The sequence below is a fragment of the Capricornis sumatraensis genome, chromosome 22, assembly GCF_032405125.1.
Source record: "Capricornis sumatraensis isolate serow.1 chromosome 22, serow.2, whole genome shotgun sequence".
In the NCBI taxonomy this organism is placed as follows: Eukaryota; Metazoa; Chordata; class Mammalia; order Artiodactyla; family Bovidae; genus Capricornis; species Capricornis sumatraensis.
In genome coordinates this window covers 15682498-15708413 of record NC_091090.1, presented here as the reverse complement: position 1 = coordinate 15708413, position 25916 = coordinate 15682498, and the positions used below count along the sequence as shown (strand labels likewise).

The following is a 25916-nucleotide window of genomic DNA, read 5'->3' as shown; positions in this document are numbered from 1 at the left end:
AAAAGTTCAAAAATAAGCTACAAGGATATATTGCAGAGCACAGGGAATATGGCTAATATTTTATAATAACTATAAATGGAGTATAACCTCTACAATTGTGAATGAGGAAATTTTCAAGTCTGAGTTCCATTTGTGTTTGATTTTTAACGGTGTGAAAGTACACAATAGTGCTTACTGGATGCCTGGTATAAAGCAAGCATTCATTTAACTGCCATTATCAAGTGGTGTGCAAAGCAGTTACAGTATGTTCACTGACCCCATTTCTTTCTTGTCCTCCCTCCAAACCTCCTCTCATTGTCTTTGATAATGTTCAAACACTCCTAACAACCTTGGACTTCCATCTATCCCAGCCGCAGTCACTCTAATCCTTGCTTCTAGCCCTGACCTATTTGATCTTCATTCTCCTAGCTTTCCCTTCCTTTATCTCTGATTTTCTTCCCAGTCCTTCCCTCTTCCCTCTCCCCAGACACTTTGCCTTTGGAGACTCTAAGTTTGATTTGCTTCATGGCTATGGGGCTATTGGAGAAGGCAATGGCACCCCACTCCAGTACTCTTGCCTGGAAAATCCCATGGACGGAGGAGCCTGGTGGGCTGCAGTCCATGGGGTCGCCGAAGAGTCAGACACGACTGGGCGACTTCACTTTCACTTTCATGCATTGGAGAAGGAAATGGCAACCCACTCCAGTGTTCTTGCCTGGAGAATCCCAGGGCTGGGGGAACCTGGTAGGCTGCCGTCTACGGGATCGCACAGAGTCGGACACGACTGAAGTGACCTAGCAGCAGCATGGGCCTATGGACCTGTTGTTGCTGTTTAGTACCTAAGCCATGTCCAGGTCTTTTGCGACTCCATGGACTATAGATCAGGCTCCTCTGTCCATGGGATTTTCCCAAGCAACAATACTGGAGTCGGTTGTCATTTACTTTTCCAGGGGATCTTCCGACCCAGGGATCTAACCTGTGTCTCCTGCATTGGCAAGTGTGGATTCTTTACCACTGAGCCACTTGGGAAGCCTGGCTATGGACATATAAGTCATTTAACTGCTGAGTCTCAGTTTTCACATCTGAAAAATGGGAATAATAACACCAACTTTACAGGACTGTTTTGCGGAGTAGATAACATTATAATGTTCAAGTGCTATGTAAATGTACAGCGCCTTACATTAGTGTTAGTTTCTGGCAGCTCTCATCTCTATCCCCTTCCGTTCTCTTCCTCTTCCTGGGTGTCAGCACTATTGTGGGACTAAGAAATTCTTCCGAACGGAAGGTTAGGCTTTAACTCCATTAGAAGTGCGGATTTGCTGGTCGGTCACGCCTCCCCATGCCTAAAGGAACCAATCAGAGCGTCCATAGAATGGCGCCGTCTCCACTTGGAGATCACCTCCAAAGGAGCTTGGCACTTTTTTCCGTCCTAGCAGACAGCTTGCTTTAGCCTCACGCTCTAGATTCTCGGCCTTGGAGGTGCGGGTGGGGGTGGGGGCCTTTCTTCTGCCTTGTCTCAAATCCCCCCAATTTTGGCATCTCTCGAGTTGAACAGCCGGAGCCGGAAGTGTCTTGCAGCAGCCGCCGGTCCCCGGCGAATCGACGCCGGAAGTAGCGATCGCCTCGGGAGTTTTCCGCCATCCTCGCCATGGCGGCGATTCCTCCAGACTCTTGGCAGCCGCCCAACGTGTACCTGGAGACCAGGTGAGGGTCCGGCCCCCGGGGCTGGGCTGGTGGAGGCGACGTGGAGTTTCAGGCTTAGCCGCGGGGCTGGGTTCCGGGCTCGCGCCGGTCGCCTCCTCGTGGAGGGGCGGTAGTGAGGGCCGCCTTGGGGCTGAGTGGGGACCGCCAGTGCCCGCGTCCGAGCTGCACACCCACTTGCTCTGTTAGCGACAGCGGCCCGAGTGCCCACCTCCTAACCCTCTGTTCATTCATCCTTTCATTCAACCAGCGCGCGTTCAGTCTACAGGCCAGGGACGTGCGATAGGAGGGTCAGAGGTGGATGAAACAGCTTTGCCTTTAGAAACTTACAGTATAGTGAAGGAGACAGACATGTAAATATTAAGGGTTGTAAGTAGCTCAGTTATTGACACAGATATTTAGGAGAACACAGGAAGAAGCGCATTCATTCCCTCCTGTCAAAGTGATAGTGAAGAAGTGAAGTGAAGTGAAGTCGCTTAGTCGTGTCCGACTCTTTGCGATCCCGTGGACTGTACCCTGCCAAGCTTCTCTGTCCATGGGATTCTCCAGGCAAGAATACTGGAGTGGGTTTGCCATTTCCTTCTCCAGGGGAACTTCCCAACCCAGGTCCCCTGCATTGCAGGCAGACCCTTTATCCTCTGAGCCACCAGAGAAGCCCAAGCCCCCAGGTAGTATTGAGCACCAAACCAGCTAGTGCCGCTTTCCCTATGTGTAGCATCACATTCACTTTAATCCTCTTAGCAACTCAGATCATGTAGGTACTCTTCCACCTTCTCTCTAGTTTTAGCAGGGGAAATGTCAAAATTTACAAAGTAAATTGCTTGATTAAAATCTTGTAGCCAGTAAAGTAGGGGAATCTCATTTGGAGCCTGGTCTGTTTGCCTGCTGCGCTAGGTTCTTTAGCCCCATTCATTCCATTGCCTCTTTGGAAAAAGTTAAAAGTGATCTTTTTGCAGGACAAATAACCTTAAGTAATTTCTTACTGCTCCAGCAATATAAAATTGAAATTTTGTGGCCTCACCTTCAAAGGTGATTTTTTTCATCTCATTTTTGCCTACCTCTCTGCCTACAATCTTCCATTTGCGCATCAGTAAGCCAGAGTCCAGCCATTGGCTTTCTGTCCTCTTGCTTGTGCTGCTTTCCTTCAGAACACAGTTCTCTCAGATGCTGTTTTTGCCCCCTGGCCATCTTGCCCATCTTCTTACAAGGGAAAAATTCTACTTTTTCTGGTCTGCTTGAAAGTATGTAATTTCTCAACTACCTGTTGTTTGTTTTTTCTAATTACAAAATAAATGAAAATTTAAATTCAAGCAGTTGTAGAAGTGTATACAGTAAGAAGTGACAGCCACTCCTGTCTGTAAACACACCACTAATAGTTTGAAAAGACCCTGATGCTAGGAAAGATTGAGGGCTGGAGAAGGGGACAACAGAGGATGAGATGGTTGGATGGCATCAGCGACTCAATGGACATGAGTTTGGGTAAACTCCGGGAGTTGGTGCTGGACAGGGAGGCCTGGTGTGCTGCAGTCCATGGGGTTGCAAAGAGTCGGACACGACTGAGCGACTGAACTGATGTTGGATGAACTGCAGATCTTTTTCTCTGTACATAAAGACGTCTCTTTTATGTTCTGTATTTAAACAATAATAAGATTGTATGATCATACTGTATGTTTTTTTTCTGTAATTTGCATGTAATGCATGCAGGCTTCTGTATAGATATTTCATATTTTAGTCATTCCCTCTATGAAGGACATTTAAATTGCTTCTCATTTTTTTTTGTTAGGACAATTACTGGAGTAAACATCCTTGCACCTATTATATCCTCAAGCACTTTTGTAAGTTTTCACATAGAGTAGAAACTTTCGAAGTTGAAATTGCTGCCAACAGGTATGCACATTCCAGATCTGTATAGCTTATTTTCTGATTGCCATTCCAAAAAGTTATTCCCTGTATTTTAAAAGTATCCACCAGAATGTTCCTCTGTAAGAGGAAAAGCACTTAGAACCGTGTCTTGCACAGAGTAACTGTTAATCTATGTTGAATGTTAGGAGTGTAAAGGATGAATTGCCACTAGAAAGGCTTTTAGAAAGCTATGTTCTAGCACATAGCACGTTTAATTATAGAGTCCTTATACTGCGCTTCACACCAGGTATTCAGTCTATACAGAGTTGACTCAATTCTTACATTCTTGGAGCTTAAAGTCTAAGTGAGTGATGAAATGGAGGTAGATGAATGAAATTAAGATAGGAAAGCACCTATCTTAAATCTTATTCGTTCCTTTTTCTTAGCTGCATTTCAGGGGGAAAAGCGCTCATCACATTGTTGTTGCTCGGTCATGTCTGACTCTTTGCAATCCCATGGACTGCAGCATGCCAGGCCTCCCTGTCCTTCACTATCTCCCGGAGTTTGCTCAGGTTTGGGGCAAGGTTTGAACTAATCAGGTTTTGCCTTTGTTGCACCGTTCCTCATTACACGCAAATTGTACTTTTTTTTTTTTCCATTAATTTTTTTACAAATTTATATGGCTCAAAAATCACTGAAAGCCTTTCTGTCTCTCATTTACTCAGTTTCCACCCCATCCCCAGAAACTTGTGCTGTGTGCTGTGCTTAGTCACTCAGTCGTGTCTGACTCTTTGTGACCCCATGGACTATAGCCTGTCAAGCCCCTCTGTCCACGGGGATTCTCCAGGCAAGAGTACTGGAGCGGGTTGTTGTGCCCTCCTCCAGGGGAACTTCCCAACCCAGGGATCGAACCTAGGTCTCCCGCATTACAAGCTGATTCTTTACCATCTGAGCCACCAGGGAAACCCATGAATGCTGGAGTGGGTAGCCTATCCCTTCTCCAGGGGATCTTCCCCACCCAGGAATGGAACTGGGGTCTCCTGCATTGCAGGTGGATTCTTTACCAGCTGAGCTGCCAGGGGAGCCCCCAGAAACTTAGGTTTTGTAAATAAATGTGAATTCCCAATATTTTAATATCCAACTTAAATAAAGTTATAAACGAGGTGTAAGATTTTCCTCCCTAATTTAGGGGTTGGTAATATTGGTTTCCAATGATCAGTGATTTGTTGTGTATAAGGCGTTAGGATTTTTAGTTGTCTGTGGTTACTTTGCTTGAAAGAAGGACCAGAAGCCCTAGCATGTTTTCCTCCAAGGAGGTGTCTGTGTTTATGTTACTTGCATTGTGTTGTTTTCCTTTGCTGAGCATGAAATCTGGCCTTTGTCATCATTTCATGACTCAATAAGCTTGCAAATGAAGAGTTGTGGGGCGGTCCCATAACGTTCTTGTCTGCCGTGACCTTGTTCTTGACTGGAGCTCTACTGTCCTCTCCCCCTGCAGCATGGGGATCATCGTGCTGGAGCTGTACTGGAAGCATGCTCCAAAGACCTGTAAGAACTTCGCTGAATTGGCTCGTCGAGGTTACTACAATGGCACCAAATTCCACAGAATCATCAAAGACTTTATGATCCAGGGAGGTGACCCAACAGGAACAGGTACAGTTAAGTCAGTGATAGTTTCTGAAGTCTCATCCTGTTTATAACTGGGTATATGGCAACCAGAGCTCTCTTCCAAGTATCAGGGCCTGGGTTAGTTGATTCTGGCGACCACTTCTGCCCTTGCTACCTCACACCCTTCCCCAAACACACACATATGACAAGAAACCAGTCTTGACTCTTGAGCTTTACAGAGTTTCTCATAACTTCTATGTATTGCTTACTAAGAGCAAATAATATGTGCCTGAATTGTAGTAAATAGCTCATGTGGTAAAGAATCCACCTGCAATGCAGGAGACCCTGGTTCCATTCCTGGGTCAGGAAGATCCCCTGGAGAAGGGATAAGCTACCCACTCCAGTATTCATGGGTTTCCCTGGTGGCTCAGATGGTAAAGAGTCCACCTGCAATGTGGGAGACCTGAGTTCAATCCCTGAGTTGGGAAGGTCCCCTGGAGAAGGGCATGACAACCCACTCCAGTATTCTTGCCTGAAGAATCCCCATGGACAGAGGGGCCTGGTGGGTTGCAATCCATGGGGTCGCAAAGAGTTGGACACGACTCAGCGACTAAGCACATAGTCTGGATAATCAGAAGAAAGATATTTGCAATGTTTTAAGGAAAAGAAAATAGTGGATTCTTTGATTCACTCATTTAACAAATATTGAGTACCTACCTTGTGCCAGATATTTTTCTGAGTTTGAGGGACATGGCTCAGAATGAAGGGAAAAAACCCTCCTGCTCCCAATAAAGCAGGAGAAGGATTCGGTGATAGGATTTTAGTGGAAAAGTCGGGGAAGTCCTGTCTGAGAAGGTGTGGCTGGAGCAGGAATCTGAAGGAAGTGAGGGAATGAACTTTGTTATTGAGAGAAGAGCATTCCAGTAGGTCCAGAGGCTGTGAGGTGGGAATCCCTGCAAGAGATCAGCTGGGACCTTGTAGGGCATAGTAGTAGAGACTTCGGGTGTTATTCTGAATAAGAGGGGAGCCATTAGAAGGTTTGAGCAAAAGAGTGACACCACCTGACTTATTCTTTAAAAAGATAACTGAAAAAAAAAAAAAAGATCACTGAATTCTGTTTGGAGAATAGAGATGGGGCAAGAATGAGAGCTGGGAACCAGTTAGAAAGCAGCTGTCGTCAGCTAGTCTCGATGTGGTTGGGACTCGCGTGATAGTAGAGATGGTGGTGAGAAGTGACTGGATTCAGGTTATGTTTTGATAGAAATAGAGCCGGTGGAATTTGCTGAGGTTGCAAAGGGGGCGGGGGGCAGGTGGGTGAGAGAAAGAGATGGTCAGGGGTGACCTCAAGGTTCTTGACTTGAATTTAGTAAAATGGGCAAGCTGAGAGAGCAGCAGATTTGGATGTGGACCAAGAGTTTGGTTTGGGTTTTGGACACTGTCTGAAAAACTTGTCAGACCTTCCATAGAGTAAGTAATGGGATATGAGTGTGGAGTTCATGGAAAGGTCTAGGATCGAGGTACGAATTCTGGAGATATCATCATTTAGGTGGAATTTATTACTGAAATCGCTAGATGCCAGCATTTATAACTTTCAAGGGCCCTTGCCTCTCACTCTGCATTTTCTCTGTGCTGATTCCTACTCCTGCTCTTTTCCCTTTAAGTCAGCTTGGGTCTCTCTGTGGCAGCTTTTTTTCCGTCTTTTTCTTGTCATTCTCAATTGTCCTTTTTTTTTTTATCCTTTATGATTAAGAGGCATTTTATTTTTTTGATATATATGGACACATTTCAAAATACAGAATATAGAAGAAAGTAGAAAAACAGAATAGGGAGGGAGGTGGGAGAGGGGTTCATGTTTGGGAACGCATGTAAGAATTAAAGATTTTTAAATTTAAAAAAAAATTAAAAAATTTAAAAAAAAAAAAAGAAAAACAGAATAAAACAGTCAGTCATAAGAGGGAACTTCCTGCTGGTACAGTGGTTTGGACTCTGTGCTTCCGTCTCACGGGGCTCAGGTTTGATCCCTGATTGGGGAGCTAAGATCCTGCAAGCCGCACAATGTGGTCAAAACAAGAAAAATCACTCACAAGGACACCTCCTAAGGATTCCTAACCACCGTTAGCTATTTCCCCCAGTATCCCACCTCTCAGAAATAACGAACATTAAGTTTTGTTGACCATTATTCTAGACATCTTGCGTTTCAGATACCTAGTTAAAAGGATGGATCGCCAGCTAGATGGAAATAATTTCAAGAGAATTAGGCTATGTCATGAATCCTGTTGTTTTTTAAAGAAAAAGTGTTGTATTTAATTTTTATCTATTTAACAGAAAAATTGACTTCCTGCTCTGAAAGATGAGGCAGTTATACTTAAATTTCTACCCATTCCTATTGTTTAGGAAAAACTTAGTTTTGTCTGCCTCCTGTGTTGGGAAAAACTCAGTTCTAACCTCCTGGGCTTCTCCTTTACTTTTATGTGCTCACATAGAACACGGTACTTCTTACATTTCTGGTCACCAAATATATGGAGTTTTTCTCCCCACGTCAAGCAATTCCTTGGACACCAGCTGTGTTTGATTAATTTGCTAGAGCAGGCCACAGAACCGGGGAAACATAAGTGCTTACTTACCAGTTTATTAGAGGATATGACAAAGAATACAGATGAACAGAGATGCTTCAGGTGAGGTCTGGAAGGGTGCTGGAGATTGGAACTTCTGTCCCTGTGGAGTTGGGGTGCATCACCCTCCCAATGTGGATGTGTTCATCTGCTTTGAAGCTCTCTAAAGCCTATACTGGAGAAGGTAATGGCGACCCACTCCAATTACTCTTGCCTGGAGAATCCCATGGACGGAGGAGCCTGGTGGGCTGCGGTCTATGGGGTCTCAAAGAGTCGGACATGACTGAGCAGCTTCACTTTTACTTTTCACTTTCATGCATTGGAGAAGGAAATGGCAACCCACTCCAGTGTTCTTGCCTGGAGAATCCCAGGGATAGAGGAGCCTCGTGGGCTGCCGTCTGTGGGGTTGCACAGAGTCGGACACAACTGAAGCACCTTAGCAGCAGCAGCAGCAGAGCCTGTACTACTGGGATTTTATGGAGGCTTCCTCATGTGGGCATGATCAATTATTAGCTCCATTTCTAGGCTTTCTCCCTCCCTCTGTGGAGAAGGGGGTGGGGCAGGCACTGATGATTCTAACTTCTAATTATGACTTAGTCTTTCTGGTGACCATCCCCCATCCAGGAGCCCCCCAGAGTCACCTCACTGAAACAAAAGATGGTCTTTGTGCTCTTATCACTTAGGAATTTATAAAGGTTTCAAGAGCTGTCTGTTAGGGACAGGGTCAAAGACCAAATATTAGAACAAGAAATACTCTTAGTGTTCTTATCACTTGGGAAATTACAAAGGTTTTGGAAGCTCTGTGCCAGGAACCAGGGGCAGGTATCTCTCTCTATTTTTGCCTATTATCTCACACCTGTCCTCCCTCCTTTGCTCCCTTTTTTTGTTAGTTTTGTTTTTCCTTAGCACAGTGCAGAGCATTTTCTATACTGCACCCATGAGCCCTTCAGTTACAGAGTGGGTTACATTTTCAGAGGGTTCAGCACTCACCGCTAGGCTTTTCTATTCGTAAGTACTAGAAGGCAGAAATGGCTTTTATTGCAAGGGCTGGAGGGTGTTATATTTTTTAACTCAATCGTGTTTAAGAATTTCTTCCAGTTAAAAAAAGACCATGACTGTATACTTGGGCCAGACAAATTCCCTCAGATCTTTTCAGACAATTCTGCCCCATTGCCTCCTGGTTTTGAATGTGGCCGTGGAAAATACTGAGGCCAGATTTGCTCCTTCCTTCAATACAGGGAAAAAAAATTTGTATTTCTGAATATTTTCTCTTTTATACTCATTGGATTTTCTGTTTCAGGGAACTAGTTATTCTTGGTTTCATCACCTTTACCTTCCATATCTGTCACATTTCTTCTGAGTAAGTGAGATGATGTTTCTCTATTTTTTCCTGCACCCGCTGAAATAATCTCAGACCTTTACTCTCTGCCTTATTCAATTTTGAGTCATGTCCGTTCTGTTCTTTCCTGCTCTGACTTATTTATTAGTGCAGTCTTCGTGTCATTTGGCTCTCAGACTTCGCTCAACTCTGCGACCTTTTCACCCTACCCTGTTGATTTATATTATCTTGTCTTTGAGCTCTTGTTCTGGTGGATTCTTCTTACTGCTGAAGCGTCTGTAGCTGAGACAGCCACGGAGAAGCCCCTCTTGGGCTCTATCTTCTGCCTTCTTTTTCTCCTTCCGTTTGTTGTGTATGTTCGCACAGTCTCCGTGCCGCTTCTTGTCGCCTTATCCTTGCTTAGTGTCGGAATCTGCGTTGAGCTTGCCCCTTACCCGCTTGGGTGCAGTCTGAGTGGGTTCTCTTTGTTGCTGTCCCCACCTGTGTGGGACTGCCTGCCTTTCCCATACCAAATGCTCCGTTGCCGACTTCTGCCCTGTCTTCCCAGACTCCAGGCTAGTGGTGTCCTTCTGCCCTGGGCCCTGGGCAGCCCTTGAGTGTAGCTGGAGCAGAGGAAGAAGCCTCATACCGTTTATCGTTCTCAGCTGTGTGTCCATAACAGAAGATAAATTAGCAAGAGAACAGCCTACAAATTCATTTCATATAGATTGTGCATGACATTTCCTTTACAAGGAAATGGAGACCTGAAAAGGTCTGAGCGTTTCTATGCGAGCGTCGATCAGAGTGGAAAGTTGTGGGAAGATGTGATCGGACAGAAGTGGGTATGAGTATGAGCTCAGTGTAGTAAACTAGGGGAGACATAGCAAGGCTTGTTCATTCAGATTTCTCTTGATGTCCTTCTTTCTTGGAGGTAGGAATGTTCCTTTCCTCTGCGTGTACGAAGGGTGTCTCTCACTTGAGGGTCTTTATGCCCACTTCAGGGGAAGGTCAGAAGTCTTTCCTGCACCTGCTGTTTCTCAGATTCCTTCAACTTGAACTCTTCAGTGTGGACCCTTTCTTTGGAGTAGTGTATCCTAATCCATCACGGCCCTGTGTTCCTCCTGCCCGTTAAGGTGGCCATTGCTGGTAGCCTGACCACCACCACTGAATGCCTCTGGTGTGTGGGCTTCTCCTTAACTTTTTCAGGGCTATTCACCCACTCCCCTTGTTTGCTTCACAAACTTGGAGGGTATGTGTAATAATTCTGTGTGGCATGTCCTTTCCTGATTTCTACTTTTAAGGAGTGCAGGAAGAAGAATCTCTTAATTCTTTCCTTGACTGTGCCAGAATCTTTGTAATAAGACTGTCTCTCTTTTCCAATTTGGTTTTTGCTGATGAATTTTTGACTTTGAAAGAGATTGAATTTTTTGGGTTTGCTTCATCCATTACTCGAGGGGGCCGAGTCTAATTCTGCTTCACTCCACTTTCTTAGTCTGAAAACGTCCTATCAACACGTTGATGTACTTCTTTCCTGCCTTCCTCCTCTCCCTTGTTATGAGATAAAATTTTAATTTATAACACCAGTAGAACTGAGAGTGCCCTTGATTAGTGTACAAGAATTGGAAGTGACTCAGATGTGAGTGCTCATATCAGAGCTTCCCAATATTTCTATACTTGGTTCTCAATCCTTCATAATGTCACATTTCCCTGATGTAATTTTAATGAAATTGAATCACTCAGAAGATTTCCAAATAATTGCATCCAACCTCAAGTATAGTGAGTAGTTGAGCTAAGCCTGCTGGCAGGCCTATGATGGAAGGCAAGCAGGAATTGGGCCCTCCTGGGTCCCGAGTGTGGACTGCTAGCTGATTACGTAATACAAGATATGCTGCGCATGGCATCCTGAGCTCCTCAGCAGGTCAATGAATCATTTCCATCCCCAGCCGTCCCTCAGTCTGGCTTCTCTGTAACTATACTTTCCATGATCTTTCTGAGACACCTTTGCCAGATGTTTTTTCAGTTTGGCTATCTTTGACCTCCTGTTCATATTAAACCATTTTTCTTCTTTTAAATCTCCCTCATTGTAATAATGATGTGTTGAAAGCGTCCTTAGCCCTCTGAGTGTCCCCTGTGTCTCGTCTGCTGACTTCTCTGTGTCCCCTCCGTAGTGACCTGGCATCCCGTCAAGCTCTCCTTTCGCTCTTCCACCGGCTGCCGTGATCGCGCTGCCTGTGCTGTGCATCACCCTCCCTCTGATTGCATCTCACCTCTTAGTAGCTCCAGGAACACCTGAAACGTAAAGTGTTGAACAGCAAGCTCATTGTTAATTTTGTTCATTTGATGAATGTTTGGTAAGAGTCTGCGAGGTATCCTGTACTATTCCAAGGCCTGTGAGGAGTATTTAAACATGAGAAGCCAAGGCATTTTTCTCTTCCTTGCAGAGCTCCCTGCCCTGCCATGAAGACACGGTACTCATTATAAGAAACAATGGGAAAGTAATAACATGGGGGCTTCCCTCATAGCTCAGTTGGTAAAGAATCCGCCTGCAATGCAGGAGACCCCGGTTCAAATCCTGGGTTGGGAAGATCCGCTGGAGAAGGCATAGGCTACCCACTCCAGTACTCTTGGGCTTCTCTTGCAGCTCAGCTGGTAAAGAATCTACCTGTAATGTGGGAGACCTGGGTTCAATCCCTGAGTTAGGAAGATCCCCTGGAGAAGCTATCCACTCCATTATTCTGGCCTGGAGAATTCCACAGACTGTATAGTCCAAGGGGTCGCACAGAGTCAGACAAAACTGAGTGACTCACTTTCAGAAAGAAGTAATAATACGATAAACATGCACATTCGTGGTTATATGCTTTCGGTTATCTATAGAACAGAGGTTGGGATAGCTCATAATAAGAGGGAAGCACAGTGGAAGTGGGGCTGGAATGGGATGGAAGCATATTTTGAGGTGAGCCGTAAAGGAAATGTAGAATTTTAACTCTTGAGAGGACAGGGAAGGGCACTTTAGATTTCAGAATGAATGCAAAGAAGAGGCGCAAGGGAGAGAGGCCTCCGGGGTGTGAGGGAGAGCCGTCACCCCAGGCACCGTGTCTTGCACGGGACTGGCAGTGACGCAGCCCAGCTACCTCTCCACACCCAGGACAGATGCTGGAAATGTGATTTCTAAGGCCCCTGAACCGCGTGTTTAAGGGACAGTAAGGGAGGGCCAGTTAGGGACAGAGTGCAGAGCAGTAGGAGAGAGAGTGGGGATTTGGATCAGGCCGGTTCATAGAGGTCCACAGACAGAAGTTCAGGTTTGATCCAGCATCGTCGGGGACCATTTGGGACTCTTCGTAAGGAAAGTATGTGAGGACATTTAATCCACCCGTGGTACGTGGCAAGGTAATGTAGTGCTGGGGTGGACAGAGGGTTGTGGAGCCTGGTGGGCTTGGGGTTGAATCTTGGCTTCACATGAACACTTCTTAAATGTAGACAAGTTATATAACCTTGCTGAGCTTCTTATCTGTAAATGGGGAGTGTGGTTATATGTACCTCGTGGGGTTATTGTGAGTAGTAAATGAGCAGATGTTTGGAAAATGGTTAGCACAGACTTGATACAAAATACGAGCGCAGAAAAATAGGGCTTTTATTATTCATTTTGGTTATTAATTCACTTAACAAGTGTCTGTTGGACTCCAGGCATTATTTTAGGAGCAGGGGATACAGTAATGACTAAGAAAGCCCCTGTGAAACTCATTCTAGTAGGATAGAGTGAACAAATAAGTACCTAATATGGGTGAGAAATGATATAGGAAAAACAATGGATAAGGGGATAGAGCAGGGATTCTCAGTCTTGGCATTACGGACATGTTGGGCAGGACAGTTCTGTGTTGTGGGAGTGTCCTGTGCCTTGTAGGATTTAGCTGCTTCTTTGACCTCTACCCCCAGATGCCAGTAGACCGCTCAGTGTGATAACCAAAAATATCTGCACATATTGTTCACTGTCCCCAAGGGGCAGAGTGTCGCCTGGTTGAGAACCACTGGGATATGGAGAGAGGCGGTATTGTGGATAGTGTGATTAGGGAAGGCCTCTGGTAGGTTATGTGAGCGGAGCTCTGGATGAAGTAAAGCAGTGCGCCATGAGACTGCCAGGGCCGGGGCCATCCGGAGGGAACAGCAGTCAGAGGTCTCAGTGCAGAGTGTGCTCTGCAAGACACAGCAGAGGCCGGTGTGGCTGGAGCAGGTGGCGAGGCCGAGAGTGGCGGGGGGTCCTGGAAAGTGTTGTAAGTTGTCATGAAGACTTTGCATTTTGTCCTAAGTGTGGAGAAGTGTCACTGGAGGATTTTGAGCAGAGGTCTGCCACGATCAGACTTGTTTTAAAAGGATACCCCTGACTTCCACGTGGAGCATAGACTAGTGAGGAAAGCTGCAGGCAAGGCCAGAAGCAGGGAGACCAGTTAGAAGGTCTCACTGTTGCCAAAGCTAAAGCTTGTGGTCTGGACTACGGCGATAGCGGTTCCCTTGGTGCTGGTCCTCTGGGAAGAGCATGCCTGGACAGAGTTAGGAGTTCAGGAGATTTAATGGGATAACACCTGTGAAAGATAAAGGGGTGAGGGAGCAAGGACTGGAAAGAGAAGTCTTCACGTAACGGTGCAGGGCCAGCATCTGTGATAGAAGAGGAGGGAGCAGAGAAGGGCCAGCAGAGGAAAGTGGAGAGCTGCAGTGAAGGTGGGGTTCAGGAGGGGCGAGACGCTGCTCGCAGATCAGGCAGGGTGAGGCCCGACGACTGTGGGACTCAGTGACGACGTAGTGGGACTGTGGGACTCAGTGACGACCTTGACAAGAGCCGTCTCGGCGGAGTAGTGAGGGCAAGCAGCTGGATGGAGGGCGTCAAGAGGCAGCAGCAGAAGTGGGGTGGAGTTTTTCTGGGAATTGACGCAGGGACATAGGGGGAAACTTGGAGACAGTGTTTGTTATTGTTGCCATTTTTCCAGAATGGGAAACAGTAATACCATGTTTTTATGCTGATAGGAATGATGTACTAGAAAGAAAGTTGATATAGGAGAGCAGAACATCGAAGTTGCCAAGTTTTTTAAAGGTGAATGGGCTTGATTAGTATGTGGTGGTAGGATAATCATTTGGACAGTTTGAGTGTTTAATAGCAGAAGAGGGAAAGTAAATGGGTAGAGATGTAGGAAGGAAAGAGGACTTGGTGGCGAAAATATGTGAAAGTTCTCATCTTCTTCTTAGTGAATTAAGAAGCAAAGTTACCCACAAAGAGCAGGAGCAGCCGGGGGGTGGTGGAGGTTTGAGGACGAACTAGAATAAGCTCAGGCAGACTGACTCCCAGGGTGGATCATGACCTACAGTCTCCCCTCACAGAAAATGCTCAGATTATCTCAGAGGGGGCTCATTATCACTGATACCGCTGTATGTGCTTCGTGTTATATATCACATGGTTTCTTGCATTATCCCGTTTAATTCTTGTAACAGTCCTGTGAAATATAATTTCTACTACTATTCCTATTTTTCAGACAAGGAAACTGAGGCTTAGAGAGGGTAAGTGTCTTGCTTAAGGTTGCACAACTAGTCCGTGGTGAAGTGGGACCCAAAATCCAGATCTCTTTGACCCCAAAGGCAAGTGAGCATGAGAGAGAGGACTCTTATCTTAAGAACTGTAAAGCTGCTTGGAGAGCTGTAGTGTCATTTGCTGTGTTAGATCTGGTATCTGGCGTTTGCCCTGGCAATCCACTAGCAGCCCCACTAGGCAGCTTCCCCTTCCTACTGTTAACTAACAAAGTGGTTGTATCAGTTTCGGATCCTTTTGGCTGCAAGTAACAGAAAACCACAGAGGCTTCGCTTTTTTCATGTGACAGAATGTCCGGAGTTAAGCAGTTGTGGGGGGCTCCCCTGCCCAGCGGAGTTGTCGGGGATCCAGGCTTGCTGTGTCGTTCCACTCCACCATTCTTAGTGCTTTGGCCTTTGGTATCAAACTGGTCTTATGGTTGCAAGATGGCTGCTGTTGCTGCTGACGTCACCTCCGCCTTCCAGGGAGGAAGATGAGAGACAGAGAAGTCTGTCCCTTTTTGTCAGGAAAGCTGTAGCTTTCCTAGAAGCTCTACTCAGTGGCTTCTGTATACGTTAGTAAGTCAGAACTGGGTCATCTGGTCACCGTTAGCTGCAAAAGGGACTGGTCAGTACCTGCCTTTTTTGTCTCTGAGGTTGAGGCAGGCTGTGGAGAAGGGGTTGGAAATGCTCAGAAGACAGCTTCAGTATCTGTTAGAGGCTTTCTTGCTGGAAGAGAGGCTTTGATTGGATTGTGGTTAGTCACCTTCTCATGTCAAATGCCCCAAGCAGAGCTTTCACACGGGCCTCCTAATGAGTAAACTGGCTGACCGTTGGCTGCTTTAGGGCTGGATATTGATCCATGATCCCATCAGCTATGGGAGTGGTGGGGACAGGTAGCGCCAAGTTTGGTGATCTTTGTGTGGGAGACCACTCTGCATGTCTCAGATGCCACTTCAGTTCACCTTGAGAGGTTTCTGTAGTCAGTGAGCAGGAGCAGGAGGAAGAGACATCAGAGGACTCTTGGGAATAAGAAAGGATTTTTGTTTTGTTAGTTTTAAGAAACAGAAAGCACAGGTCATACAGAAACAGTTTAAGGAATTTCAACTGCAAAAAAACTTAGTGCCAGAAGATCCCATTAAACGAGTGGAAAAAAGTAAACTGGAAAAAAAATACTTGCAAAAGCATTAACTGACAAAGGATCAGTATCTAGAATAATCCTACTAGTAAAATATATATATATATACACACACACACACACACAGTGTAAAATGTCAGACCACTCAGTTGAAATGTGGCTGTTGACAGAGGAGGAAAGCTAAATAACCACTAAACATGAAATTACGCACAGCTCCAGGGAAACGCAGTTTAAAACACAAGAGAGCTGATACCTCTCAAACTGACACACGTTAAAAAGCCTGGCGAAAGGACCTCAGGCAGTGAGAGGGAGAGCCCTGCGGGGTGGGGCCCCATCTGACAGGATAGGTGGGGAAATGTCGTAATGGTGAAACGCTCATAACCTGTGAGCCTGCACGTCCCCCCGTGAGGTGTAGTCCCTGAGCGCTCCTGCACTTGTGTTCGGGAGACAGTAGAAGAATGGTTATTGCAGCATAGTTTATGAGAGCAAAAACATGGGCAAGATCCTAAATATCCATCGCCACGAGAAAAGATAAGATTGCAGTGTAATCAGACAACAGAATGAATACTACGGAGAGCTGCCTGGAACAAAATGGATGAATATCACTTACAGCGTGAGCCAAAAAAAGCTAATTGCAGAAGAATACATAGAGTATTGGAGAAGGAAATGGCAACCCGCTCCAGTACTCTTGCCTGGAGAATCCCATGGACAGAGGAGCCTGGCGGGCTACAGTCCACGGGGTCGCACAGAGTCGGACGTGACTGAGCGACTTAGCATAGCACATATAGAGTATAGTACCATTTGTATAAACTTAAAAGCATGCAAACAACAGTATCCTTGTTTAAGGATGCAGACAATATGTAGTAGAAAAGAAAATGCCCAGAAATGACAAATCCCTGGTCAGAATAGTGGTTATCTGAGAGGAAAGTGAGCTCCATCACAGCCCTTGTTGGCTCTCGGGGAACAGTGGAGTTGAGAGAGAGAAATGGGCTGGGGGATGTGTGCCTGGGGTCTTTGACTGGATTTGAGACTGTCTGGTGTCATTTCAGGAGGTTCCAGAGTTCCCAGTACCACAGTTCTTTACATCTCAGCACGGAAAGAATTCAGTGAGAGGCAAAGAGATACAGATAAGTGATTTATTAGAATAGGACGCTTGTGTGGTTTACAGGGGGGCAGGCGAGGGGTTGCCAGGTGCTGAGAACTTACTGGGCTACAGTTTTATAATCAAAAGCAGGGAGCCAGGGGAAGAACTCTTTTTGTCTTTTCTGAGTAGACGTTGTTTCTATCATCAGTTCCTTCTCCAGGTTGCGTAGGAAAGTCTTTCATCCCTATATGGTCAAGTTAGGTCCACGAATTACTGTGTTTTTTATGTGAGCAGAGAGCGTGTCCTGGGCATCATTAGCTCACTGAACTTACTGGGCCGGATGTGGGGCAGGTCTCATAAGCAAGCAGGCTGTTTATCATTAACTTACAGGGTCTCCCATGTTTTTTCTACTTACAGTCCCCTAGTGGGGTTAATTATTTAATCACCTACTTTGTCCCTTTACTCTGTCCCTATCAGACTAGCCGTATTTTCTTTCTTTCTTCTCTTTGTTTTTATTTATTTGGCTACACCAGGTCTTCCTTGCGGCATGCAGACTCTCAGTTGCAGATTCTCAAATGTGGGGATCTAGTTCCCTGGACAGGGATTTGAACCTGTGCCTCCTGCTTTGGGAGGCGGAGTCTAGCCACTGGACCACCAGGGGAGCCCCTGCACGCTTTTATTCCTCGAGCGGAGGCTGCACACTTGCTTGTCCTATTATCCTTTGTATTATTTTATGTCTGAAATAGTAAATATTTTGAGTACATGTGGGAAAGAGAGGACTGAAGAGTGAAAGGACTTGGAGAGTAGAGTGTGGAAAACAGGCCTGTGTTTGTACCAGAGGAGGCACACAGTGCGTTTTGACCGCAGAGCTTCCTAGCTGTTGGCTTTGTGTGTGATCATTGACCTGTTGCGCTCTCGCACCAGAGACCTCTTTAATCACTCCTGTCCTCCTACCATCTCTCGCCTATTCCACATGCCCAAAGGAATGCTGTGATTGGAATTATCTGTCTTTCTGACATTTTGCTGCAAACCCTACTGAACTGAATTAAGTTATGAAAAGATAACATTATGACTAAACTATCTTCATGGCCCGAAGTACTTGTGGTTGGTCAGACTATACCTAGTGAGTAAAAAGGGGCCTCCAGGCCCTTTCTTCTCATCTCCTGATTGCTTAAAACTCCAGGCTTCATCCATGAGGCTCTGGCAGTCCTTGACTTGCAGAGATCATATTTCTGAACTGCTGAACCCTCAGCTTGCTCATTCAAGCCCTGGGGGTAGGGCTTGACCTGGATTTGTCCCCATAGCCCTCTTTCTCCTCTTTCATCTTCAGGCCTAGCCCTGCAGCTAACCCCCACTACCTTCACCCCAGGCTCAAGCAGGAACATTGACCCTGTAGTCAGAGGGAATATATTGGTTATATAAGTGCTGTTTGGAGGTATACTGGCAGGTTGGGATTTTTGGAGTGAATTTTTACATAGTTTGGTAGTTCAGTAATTTTCCAGAAGCTTAGGTAGCCTGGGCCAGGTGGGAGGTTTCCCCAGCTCTGTTAGGATTCACCCCTATGCCTCTTTACATGAGAACAGTGTTTCCTTCCTGAACCGGGGGCTGTGACAGGCTCCCTGTGGTGGAGCATCCTAAAAGATAAAGGAAAGGATTTTTTTTACATCTTAGCAGGGCCCAGGGCCCTCTGGGGGTGGACATGGTGCTTTAACGTGCTACTTTCACAGCAGGCTGTAAAGGAAAGTGAGCTCCCTGCCTCTGGCCAGTTTCCTGGCTGCCAGGCGAGCAGAATAAGCTGGTAAAATCCTCTGCTCACTTTGTTGCAGGCTGTTTTGTCTTGACTGGTCAACTTGAAAGTGAAAGTGAAAGGCACTCAGTCATGTAAGACTCTTTGTGACCTCAGGACTGTTCAGTCCATGGGATTCTCCAGGCCAGAATACTGGAGTGGGTAGCCTTCTCTTCTCCAGGAGATCTCCCCAACCCAGGGATTGAACCCAGGTCTCCCACATTGCAGGCAGATTCTTTACCAGCTGAGTCACAAGGGAAGCCCAAGAGTACTGGAGTGGGTAGCCTATCGCTTCTCCAGCGGATCTTCCCAACCCAGGAATTGGACCAGGATTTCCTGCATTGCAGGTGGATTCTTTACCAGCTAAGCTATCAGGAAAGCCCCGAGAGGCCAAAATAGTTCAACAAGGCATATGGCTAACTAAATAATTGATTAGGAGAATTATCTCCTATTAGGACATTTTTTCCTATGGTAAATTCTTATTTAACATATCATTTTTTTCTAACAATAAACCTGGGTGCCCAGCATAGCGAGAGTATGGACTCTTATGGGCGTGTCAATAATATAAATCATGTGGTGGTATGGTTCCCAGCAAATCGTTCCCAGTGCTGTGTTTCTTCATCTTCTCCTTACGTTGTAGCCACATGTTCCGGGAACAAACTCACTCAGGACAGTGCAAATAGTGGAGTGCAGCTCATTACACCGGCGGGCCCAAGGCAGAGTCTCCTCTTAGCGAGGGACCCCGACCAGTTTCTGTGAAAACCTTATATACCCTAAGTGTACTTGCTCAAACCCACCTCCCCAAATTCCTTGAAACTAGTCTGGACAAGGTAAAAGAGATACGATCAAAGTTAAGCCATGATTCATGTGTCACAAGACTAGATGAACAGTGGATGTTTATCAGTAGGCCTGTGGTCATATCCCTATAAACATAATGGAACTTACCACTTTGTTCTGTTACAGAGATAATTAGCATGTTCTTTTAGGCAACGGAGAGTCCAGGTCCAAATCCTGAGGCTCTTTTATCCAGGGGGTCTGGTTTCCCGTTGGTGTGCCATTTCTGTAGACACCAGCCACAGAGTTCAGAGTCCATTGGGAGGGTGACCATGTGTGTAGCCCAATGTTCACAGCCTGGTCTGAGACGGAGTCCAGCTCTGTCTGTTTCCTTCTTCATTCCCCCCTCTTGATGTTCTTAACTCATATTATGAGCATCACTCATAGGGATATATTGTACCCTGGCTCTCTGACCACCAGTTTAGGAGAATGACATCAGCCTTTGGGTTACAAAGTTTATAATACCTTGTAAAATTTAGGATCTGCAAAGCAGAACTATCAAGGCAACTATAACAATGGTAAATAAAGTCTTCCATCAATCGTCCTTCACCCAAGATAGGACCAAAGTCTAGGAAGGGATGTTTTTATTTGACATTGCTTTTACCTGGTTTTTTGTGTCATCTAAAGCAGTCGATACATTACCAGATAAGTCAGGAATGTATACACAACATTTAACCTTAATTATAGCACAGGTCCCTCCTTGAGCAGCTGTATGTCCAAAGCCATTTATGAATCACCACTTTTTTCATTTGGGTTTGTTTTTTATTTAAGGCTTGGATGGCTTTTGTTTTATCTAGGAGGTCCTGTTTTGTGAAATTAGTCAAGGCCTTTACTTTAATCATGATATCTGTTGTCTCTATAGAGGGTACGAATAAGGCAGCAGTATACTCTCACCATTGAAACACGGATCTTGTCCACCTAGCATGTAAATAAGATAGATTTACCGGGGCTTGATGTAGGTTAGGCTTTTGTTATGCTGGCATTTATATCAAATGTAACCCCATGACCCAAGTCTATTGACTGTAGGGCTTACACCAGGAGAGCAAGGGGAGGTTATGATTGACAAGAGAGAGGAAAGTCTCTTTTTGTCATCCCAGAAAAGAGCAGAGTGGTTTAAAATCTCCTTTGCAGAGCAGTGACCCGCACCAAGGAAGTCCCTCCATCACTGACAGAGGCACAGCCCCACATACCCAGCAGCTGGAAGTGCTGTGGAAGTCTGCATAGGAATGTGTCCATGAGACAAATACCTTTCAGAGCTTCTTCTACGTTTTTTTTGTTCTGTCTATGAAATTCTCAGTACCCTACGTACTTTCGATATTTCCACTCAATGACACTTAAATTGCCATTCTGCCTCCTTTTTAATTGGGGTGAGAAGAGCCTTACCTGCCAGATCCCAGAGGGCAAAGGGGGGTTGGCATGTCTTTCTTTACCTGTTGGTCAGCACAGCCAAACCAGAACACCACGTGGTCTAAGACTGTTTTTCCCTTAAAGTCCATTCTGCCTTGGTGGGCTTGATCAGGTGCAGATGAAAACACAGATGGGTTAAATATCCCATGTCCCAGGCCACATCTGGAAAAGTCAATTTATATTCACTTATGTATCCCCCCTCCTTCTAGCCTAACAATTCCGAAGGGGTCAAGAATTTTACAGCAGACGGGACACCTCCTGGGGGAGGGCAGAATACGAGTATACAAGGACCAGTTGTCTATCTTAAAATCCCCTGGCGATCGCTTGGTAATAATTTTTCCCAAGACGGCGAGGACACACCTCCTAAATGACCTTCTCAAATTCCCTTCCTAAGCCCTAGCATGCTCGTCAACCTGTGTACCAAGCAATCGCTGCTGCCTGCCTATTCCAGGCCCCTGTGGGTCTGTGCCCCTTCTAGTCCCTCCCAGGGGGGTGATCAGGCCCCCTCTTCCACCCTGCCTGGTGGAGTCCTCCTCACCTGAGCGCTCAGCTCCCCTGCTGCCATCCACTACCTGCTAATGTGAAAAGTTCGGGCGTTGAGAAGCAGAATCCTTCCAGAAGGGCGAGGTGCCTTCCCCCCTCTAGAAGATTCAAGCCGCAAGGCCCCAGCGTAGTCCCAAATGGGACTTGTCTCCTCAAAGTGAGAAGTTTCCCGGCCAATGCACCAAATGTTGTAGCCACGCGTTCCGGGAAACAAACTCACTCAGGACAGTGCAGATAGTGGAGTGCAGCTCATTACACCGGCGGGCCCAAGGCAGAGTCTCCCCTTAGCCAAGGACCCCGACCAGTTTCTGTGAAAACCTTATATACCCTAAGTGTACTTGTTCAAACCCACCTCCCCAAATTCCTTGAAACTAGTCTGGACAAGGTAAAAGAGAGATACGATCAAAGTTAAGCCATGATTCATGTGTCACAAGACTAGATGAACAGTGGATGTTTATCAGTAGGCCTGTGGTCATATTCCTATAAACATAATGGAACTTACCACTTTGTTCTGTTACAGAGATAATTAGCGTATTCTTTTAGGCAACGGAGAGTCCAAGTCCAAGTCCTGAGGCTCTTTTTTCCGGGGGTCTGGTTTCCCGTTGGTGTTCCATTTCTGTAGACACTGGCCACAGAGTTCAGAGTCCATTGGGAGGGTGACCATGTGTGTAGCCCAATGTTCGCAGCCTGGCCTGAGACGGAGTCCAGCTCTGTCTGTTTCCTCCTTCACTTACGGTATGTGGCCTGTCCTCTTAATGAATTCTGCTTACTGTAATATTATTATTTTCTGCCGCGTTGCCACTTAACACTGTCCCTTTTTCTCCTTAAGCTAGTTATCTTTGACTTAAATTATTTATTTCCCTTCATCTAGGTTAAGGATAGTGAATAGGTTTCAGTTCTTATGCCATCTCTGATCCATTGAAAACAGCTGTCTGGAGTTGTGGGTGGGTACAGATTCAGAGGCCAAACTGAGCTCTGCAGGGAAGAATGCTGATTGATTAGCAATGTCTGTGACGGGCGCAGGGTTAGGGCTTGGACCACTCCTGTCTGAAGTACTCATAAAAATGTAAAAAATTAAGGAAGCTCTTAACACGTCAAATCATGAATGGTGGTTAGTGTAGATTGTTAGATTCAGGAGAATTTGCTGTTCCTTTGATAATGATCTATGTTTTCTGCATTTTGACAGTGAACATGTATTACTTTAATAAGCAGGAAAAAAAAAAACCAGTGTTATTTTGAAGAGAAACGTCCTGCCTAAATGAAACCGGTGATGTGAGTGTGCTGTGTTAGTGCTTGATTCTGCTGCTGGGCTGTGTAGTTGCACTGTACTTAGCAGCTGGCTGGGTGTGCTCACTGATTTTCCTTTCTTGCACTCCGAACAATCTTTTGGCCCTGGACCATTGTTGTGTGGTAGAATGTGGGACTGACTGACTGGTTTCCCATCTTCTAACTGGCAGGCCGAGGTGGTGCATCTATCTATGGCAAGCAGTTTGAAGATGAACTTCATCCAGACTTGAAATTCACAGGTAAGTGTATGATCTGGCTGGACTCGGTAGGAAGAGGGAGTGGATTTTAAAAGCTCACTCATTTGGCAGTGATTCAGGGTGACTGCCTGACACCATGGTGTGGTGCCATGTAGCTGCCCAGCTGCAGCGCCCCGAAGAGCTCCGGCCGATTAGGGAAAGCGGCGCCACTCAGAGTCCTGAGCGATTCAGAGCACTGGTCTGAGTGATCTCAATTCTCACTGCTTGTTGAATGTTGCAAGAAAGCAAAAGATTCTGCAAAGAAGCAGGAGACCTTCCTGGATTTTTGAGGGGAATTGAGAACCTGGTCCAGCAGTTAGCAGGGATCACGATGGATATAAGCTGAGGAGTAGGTGAAGACAGGGCTTCCCTGGGGGCTCAGAGGTTAAAGTGTCTGCCTGCAATGCGGGAGACCTGGGTTTGATCCTTGGGTCAGGAAGATCCCCTGGAGAAGGAAATGGCAACCCACTCCAGTACTCTTGCCTGGAAAATTCCATGGATGGAGGAGTCTGGTAGGCTACAGTCCATGAGATTGCAAAGAGTCGCACATGACTGAGCAGCTTCACTTGGTGAAGACAAGGAAGCTGAGGCCATTGGGGTAGTCCAGTTGTCAGCCTCTGTGCGAGAGTAGAGCGCCTGCCTGAGGGCAGGGTTGTCCGGTTGGGTGCTTGGTGTGGCTTCTTTCTATCCCTAGGCTGGTATAGCAGGTTCAGGCCGGAGTGTCAGGCTTACTCATACTCTTTCCTCTTCCTTTTTGCCACCAGGGGCTGGAATTCTCGCGATGGCCAATGCAGGGCCTGACACCAACGGCAGCCAGTTCTTTGTGACCCTGGCTCCCACCCAGTGGCTTGATGGCAAACACACCATTTTTGGCCGTGTGTGTCAGGGTATAGGCATGGTGAATCGAGTTGGAATGGTGGAAACAAACTCCCAGGACCGCCCCGTGGACGACGTGAAGATCATTAAGGCGTACCCTTCCGGATAGACTTGCTGCCCTCTCGGGCACACCCAGGTCTTCTGAGATGGCCCCAACAAAACGGTTTGCAGATGACCTAGAATGACGCATAACTCTAAACTTCGTTTTGGCCTTGCAAATCTGAGGCGCTGAGGAGGCCTGGGGTCTTGGGTGAGTTGGAGACGGACGTGTATTTCGATCAGATGCTTCTGTTCTCTTCCCCGTGCCTGTGCTGACTGAGCATTTGCAGAAATGCTCCTACGTGATCTTTGACAGACAGCTGCTCACTGCGCACGACCCACACTGCTCCTTCTTGTGTGTCTGCTTCATGCCCTTCAAACAAAGTGAAGCCCACTCTGTCATTCGCTGTGCCTAACCAGCCTCTTGTGGAAATTTATATTCTGGCCTACACTGCAGTCTTTAGTGGCTGACACCCGTAGAATCCAAAACCAAGTAGTGTCTCTCAGCCTTCTTATCTGTGTGCGCCCCCTATTTCAGTCTCTTGCATTTGTTCTTCCAGGGATTGTATGCATCTCTGTATATATTTTTCCTCTCAGAGCATCAACACTGCTGTTTCTGACACTTAGACATCCCACGCAAAGCCACATTGAATTTTTGCCAAATGAAAAATGCATCCAACAATCAAGTTTCTAAGAAGGTGTCAAGTGGGGAATGATAATGTGTAATAATCGAGAAATGAATTTATTAAAAAGAAGCAGACGCATTGACCATTTTTTCTCCAGGAAGGAGTAGAAATCTGTCGTGAGCACAAAGGCAGACTGTGAGTTCTTAAAAAAGCAGTATTCTCATAAAGGAGAAGCACCAGTTAAGTTTTTTTAAACTAAGACTTAAGAGAAATTAGGTAAGAGAGTTTATATGTATTTTTTTAATCTTTCCAATTTTTTTTTTTAAGGAGGGAGTGGTGAGGGAAAGGAAGTTAATACCTATGGAATGCATAGAAACTTCCACAATAAAATGCCATTGATGGTTGAAATCACTGCTGTAGTCTGATCTTAAACATTGTACGAGGTTCTAACAGCCATTTGGACCTCTGAATCATCTCAAGAAGTACTTATTGTAGGACTGATCTTTAGGTTTTCGTATTATGTTAGGTTTGGAGATCTCTAGTAGATTTCTGCCATCCAAGAGTAGGTTTGACTTTTAAAAGGGGGTACCAGAGAAGGAAGTTAAGTGATGTTGACCAGCATTTCTGAGTGAGGGGCACGCCCCTGTGGATTAACCAAGTGGATGTGCTGAGATACCTGAACCATTACGTGAACTTGCAGGAGATAATGTTCCTCCTTATGCCTCTCCGATTTTGGAAATGGTGATTTTCTTTATGGGATGGCCAAACAAGGTTCTGTTCCCCAAGCTTTCCCCATGCACATCTTTCTCTTTTCTCTCAATGACAAGAAAGCAAAACCCAATAACGAACTATGTAACTGACTCTAACCTCCCAGAGATGGTTTTAGGGTACAGAGTTCTATTGCAGGAAAGTAGAAATACATTTCTTTCAGTTTGGACTGGGTGGACATAATTGAATCCTCCTCTGGGAGCAAGGAATAAGACACTCAGCCACTCACCTTCCAAAATTATAATCCTGAAAATCCCTGTTTTCACCCAGGTCATGGGAGTGGTGGAAAGGTGTTATGGCTACTTTGAGAAGTAAACAAGGTTGTGATTACGTTGGGAAGAGAGCCGCACGGGCACGGTTCCTTGCTTCTGGATGAGTATACTACACGTACGCCATGGTGATCATACATGCAAGCACATGCCAGTTTTCAGAAAGGATGTGACCTCAAAGAGTAAAACTTGAACTGAGTCACAGTTTCTAGTGATTCTGCCAGGTAGCCAGAGAAAGGGAGCTTGTGTAAAAGGAATCCTGGTTGACCCTTTTGTCATATGAATGTTCACATCCTCTCTGGAAAAGTACAGTTAGGACAATTCTCATGGAAGTGGGATGTGCTGGGACACAGCTCATTTCAGTCACAGCTCAAATAGATCAAGATGAGCGTAGGTTATGTGGAGAATGCAGG

General features: G+C 45.9%; 1 protein-coding gene across 2 annotated transcripts; it reads left to right on the top strand.

Annotated features, from left to right (window-relative positions):
- The first annotated feature begins 1430 nt into the window (after positions 1 to 1430).
- PPIL1 (peptidylprolyl isomerase like 1) lies at positions 1431 to 24793 on the top strand. 2 transcript variants are annotated; one of them, XR_011144085.1, is made up of 5 exons: positions 1431 to 1683; positions 5021 to 5175; positions 22860 to 22928; positions 23690 to 24051; positions 24438 to 24451. XR_011144085.1 is itself a non-coding variant. In XM_068960806.1 (4 exons), the coding sequence occupies exons 1-4, from the start codon at positions 1628 to 1630 to the stop codon at positions 23908 to 23910; spliced, it is 501 nt and encodes a 166-aa protein (XP_068816907.1). In that variant the 5' UTR covers positions 1431 to 1627; the 3' UTR covers positions 23911 to 24793. The 2 variants fall into 2 exon arrangements, 1 of the variants encoding a protein (XP_068816907.1); XM_068960806.1 differs by having other exon boundaries at positions 23690 to 24793.
- Positions 24794 to 25916: the final 1123 nt, after the last annotated feature.

Bases quoted from the DNA above. Each gene is read 5' to 3' on its own strand.
- PPIL1 (XM_068960806.1), top strand. From the start codon at position 1,628: ATGGCGGCGATTCCTCCAGACTCTTGGCAGCCGCCCAACGTGTACCTG. The intron at 1,684-5,020 runs GTGAGGGTCCGG...CTCCCCCTGCAG, and splicing joins AACGTGTACCTGGAGACCAG to CATGGGGATCATCGTGCTGG. The intron at 5,176-22,859 runs GTACAGTTAAGT...TCTAACTGGCAG, and splicing joins AGGTGACCCAACAGGAACAG to GCCGAGGTGGTGCATCTATC.